Below are 4,496 nucleotides of genomic sequence, written 5' to 3' on the forward strand. Positions count from 1 at the left end.
GTGTGTGTGTGTGTGTGCTGACAGGTACATGCATAATGTGTGTATGTATGTGTGTGTGTCTGTGTGTGTGTGTGTGTGTGTGTGTGTGTGTGTGTGTGTGTGTGTGTGTGTGTGTGTGTGTATGTGCACATGTATATTTAGGTGTAGTTAAGTATTTGATTGTATGTCTACAGGTGTGATGGTGACTGCCATGGTGTTTGGCTCCCCTGTGGCATTGTTTCTCGGAGCTGCCATGAACAAAAAGCCCGTGGATCTTGGCGGTAAGTCTGAGCTCCTTTTCCCAGTTTTACGGACCTTTCAACACGATAATGTAGACTTACAATATGAACTCTTTAAGAACGTAGCGGGCACGATATAATGTGACCGACCAGCGACAAATCAGGGGCAAATTCACGACCCATTTGGGACCGTCAAACACAAATCAGAAATAGACATTTGCATATTTCATAGTACGTGTGTTATAAGATAAGATAGGATAAGATCAGAAAAGATCAGATCAGATCAGACAAGACAAGATAAGAGATACGATATTATAAGATAAGATATGATATGATTAGATAAGATCTGATCTGATAAGATAAGATAGATCTTCGTAGTATGCATGTTATTTGCCTGCCTTTGAGAGTTTAACGTAAAGAAAACTACAGTTTAGTTTAAAAGTAAACTCTATATATTTCTTATTTGAAGTGTTCCAAAACAATATGTCTTCAAGCGTTGACAACTTGCTACCTCAGAATTACAAAGTTCTATCTGCTCAGTACCTAGTTTTGAGAAATTTGACGTCAAAGATTTTGAGTTTCGCAACAGGTCAAGGGTTTTTTAATGCAATTCTTTGAATATCTTGATAATGACTCCGAATAATCTTACGATTTTGATAGAGCAGAGAGAACATTTTGGCTTCTGACCGCATGGTCTTAGTAACTCAAGACAGCCAATAATGTCAGACAGAACCTTTTCAATTCTGAGGTAGCGAACTGCAGATAAAATAAGCGTCCTCGATTTATTTTTGGAAGAAACATCAGGTGTGACGTCATCTTGTACATTTTGGGCAACATTTCCTCAACCCTTTCACTGCCAGACACAAGACTTTAATAATGAAGCAGATTTCAATTAAGGGGAAAAGTGTCTTCCTACAGTCTCATAAATCTCAGTTTACAGCCAATGCATAAAAGTTCATTGTTTTATGGAGTTTTTCTTAAATTTGAAAATCTTGGTAACGTTGATTTTTTTTCAAGCTCAAACAGACAGCCTAATTACCACCAACATTCTCTCTCCGACAACCTAAGAGACAAAGAGCTGATCAAGCTGAGAAGATCGTATTGTCTGCAAAAACACTGCCCTGCCCTCAACAGTCTCAGGCTCTTATTTAATGTTTTCCTTTCGCCACTCGACCTTGGTGGACTCTACTAAGTAAATGTATATCGATTGCTTACCTTAAGTGACTACGTTAAAGATATCTTAACATGCAGAAATAATTGATCAAAACAAAACAAACAAAAACAACAAAATAATTAACATGGCCCCTGAAAGAGGAACAAGGGACACAAAAAGAGAGAATAATACATGTTCCTATCCAACAACGACATCAATAATAAGAACAACAGCAACAGCAGCAGCATCAACAAGAACAACAACAACAACAACAACAACAACAACAACAACAACAACAACAACAACAACAAGAATAACAACAACACCACCACCAACAACAACAACAACAGCGACAACAATAACAAACACATTTTTAAAAAACAGAAAAAACAGCAACAACATCAGCAAACACTGATCAAACAAAACTACGGTAAGAAAAACAGCGAAACCATTGTCCCTTCTCTCCAGACACCGACATGCCAAATGACGACCAGAACTGGATCAGCGCCTGGTGGCTGGGCTATGTGGTGATAGGTCTGTGTTCCATCGCCTCCTCCATCCCTGTTTTCTTCCTCCCGAGACACGTCATTCACAAGCCAGAGAAGAAACCGACAGACGCCAACGGGGATGTACCAGGAAATTTTGGTGCGTACTTTTAAATCTCATTGCACAATTTTTATACCCACATTTTAATTATTTCGCCGTATGAATTTTGTCACCCTCATTTCAATGTCATTGCACAATTTTTACACCCACATTTCAATTTGGGAAGGATGCTGACAAAATGAGTTACTTTTGGGATTCGAGACCTATGGAAATAGATACGTCGCGCTTATTATAGGTGAAGTTTTTACTGTTTATGAGTAAGAAACAATAAAAGGCTTGTTGTGGCATCAATAGAAAATCTACAAATTTGACCTTAGTGTCTATTTTTTGCCAATATTTCCCTTTTTTTGGATTGGAAGAAGCGACTCGTTTTGTCAGCACACCTCGCATTTCAGGGTACGATTTTTCCACCCTCATTTCAATCTCGTCACACAGCTTTTACACCCTCATGGGCACAAGTTACGTCATTTGGGAGGCCAGGAGGGTGAATAGTGGGTGCTCTGATGTGGTTTGCGCCTTCTTTCCTGTCAAGCATTATCGTCCTATTCTCTCATTCTTCTTTTCTCTAAATGTTAGTCTATAGCGCTTAATATTCAGCACGCACATGCCTTAATTGTTTTGCAAATGTCGTGAAACTATTACTAAAACTAAACTGTAAGCTGCTTCCACACTGCCTGTCAGGGCCAACCCGGGCTGTGTGGCACAGCGTCCCATCAGACAAATTTGACACTCGATAATAACTTATTCACCCTGGAATCGAACTCTTCGTTGAGAGGTAGTCAATGATCTGTTTGGTCTCTTAATCGGTTAGTTGGTTGGTTGGTAGGTTGGTTCGTTGGCTGGAAGGTTGGGTGGGTGGTTGTTTGGTTGGTTGGTTGATCAACAGAACATACTTTCTCTCTCATGACTCGCCTTAAATAATATTTGTTCGAATAGCACGAAAAGGCTTATACATGCCCTATGCGTTTTACTCCCCGCTACATTAGATCACAATTACTTAGTGTCATCCGGAGTGTCCGCACTAGCTAGTGACGTAGAGCGCACTTGGGGGGATCCCAGTGTGTCCCCCCTTGTCTTTGCCACTGTGCAACCTGTTTCTATTTTTGGTTTTGGTTTAATTCAAGTAAAATTATCCATATTTGAGGCGGCACTGACAAGTATGTACATGTGGCCCGAATAGGCATATTGTTCATTTTTTCCCCTTTTATCATAAATAAAATGTTGTCAAGTAGGACACACCGGAATGACTGAAGTTTGTTTTGACTATATTGGGTACTCATTTCTGGTTATGTTTCCAATCTATGGCAGGTTCTGCCGAGTCCGAGCTGGACTCCCCATGCTACAGACGGTGCGCTGATGACGTGACCCCGCTGTGCGCTGACGGGAAGGCAAAGAAGAGAGCCAAGTACGTGGCTCCACCACCCCCACCGTCTGCTGTTGTGGAGACACCTGGTGGTGGTGGTGACCTGGGCGGTGGTGTTGGTGGTGGGACTGAGGTGTCGCTGCTGGAGAAGGTCAAAGGTGAGGGACACCCCCCCCCCCCCAGGGCTGTGCTACTGTCTAAATTTGTCTTTAGGCCATTCCCAAAGGCGCAAAGGAGGAATACTAACATGTTCTTATGCACAGTAGAATTGTAAATGGACTGATTATTATCAATGTCATGCTCATACTGTGCCGTAACAAAAAAAGGGAGAACTGTTGCTTTTTTTCCCTCATCCTTACTATCGTCATTTTGCCTCTACTTCTTTTGCGTGTTTGTCACACCTCTTGTGAACTGCTATTTCCGGGGAGCCTTGATAGTCGTAGCAGATTTTTGGCTGCTGGGGTTAGAGAAGTGAGCAGAGTAAGTCTGATTCCCTGTAAGGACTTCTCTGTTAACATCCACCCCTTGGCGCTCATATGACCTTATGCAGTTGCGAGCACCGTAAAATCTTACTAAAACAAACAAAAGATGATGGAGTCGATGGTCACTGGTCACCCTATACACCCCCCCCCCCTGACCTGGTGAAATGGTATGGGGTTAACGGCCCTATCATCACTGTCAGATTATTTAAGAGGTGGGACCTCCGAGTTTAACGTCCATCTCAGAGAGGACCGAGCCAAGTGGGAAGTTCGTGTTAAGTGCTTTTCCCAAGGACACAACGTCAGAGTGAGCTGAGGCTCGAACCCCCGAACCCGCAATCTCACGATTACGAATCCGGTAGCCTAACCAGTAGGTTACTGACGCCTCGGACTGTATACTGTGTGGGATATCTAGTGCTACGTGGTGTGTGGTGATGATGATGATGATGATGATGATGATGATGATGATGTTTGAAATATCTTAAACTTTGTCCCTGGTATTGTACATCGCAGTTGGTGGTGGTGGTGGCGATGGTGGTGGTGGTGTTGATGATGATGATGATGATGATGATGATAATGATGATTGATGATGATGATGATGATGATGATGATGATGATGATGATGATGATGATGATGATGATGATGATGATGATGATGATGATGATGATGATGATGG

General features: G+C 42.1%; 1 protein-coding gene across 1 annotated transcript in view; it reads left to right on the top strand.

The window, feature by feature from the left end:
- LOC101859849 (putative solute carrier organic anion transporter family member 1B7) overlaps positions 1-4,496 on the top strand; it is an 11,999-nt gene that overhangs the window by 5,485 nt on the left and 2,018 nt on the right. Inside the window, exons 2-4 of the mRNA XM_005096979.2 lie at positions 174-260; positions 1,840-2,016; positions 3,286-3,498. Of these exons, the coding sequence (XP_005097036.1) occupies positions 174-260; positions 1,840-2,016; positions 3,286-3,498 (477 nt within the window). The remainder of the gene's footprint in view (positions 1-173; positions 261-1,839; positions 2,017-3,285; positions 3,499-4,496) is intronic.

The sequence above is a fragment of the Aplysia californica genome, unplaced genomic scaffold, assembly GCF_000002075.1.
Source record: "Aplysia californica isolate F4 #8 unplaced genomic scaffold, AplCal3.0 scaffold00143, whole genome shotgun sequence".
NCBI classification, from domain to species: Eukaryota; Metazoa; Mollusca; class Gastropoda; order Aplysiida; family Aplysiidae; genus Aplysia; species Aplysia californica.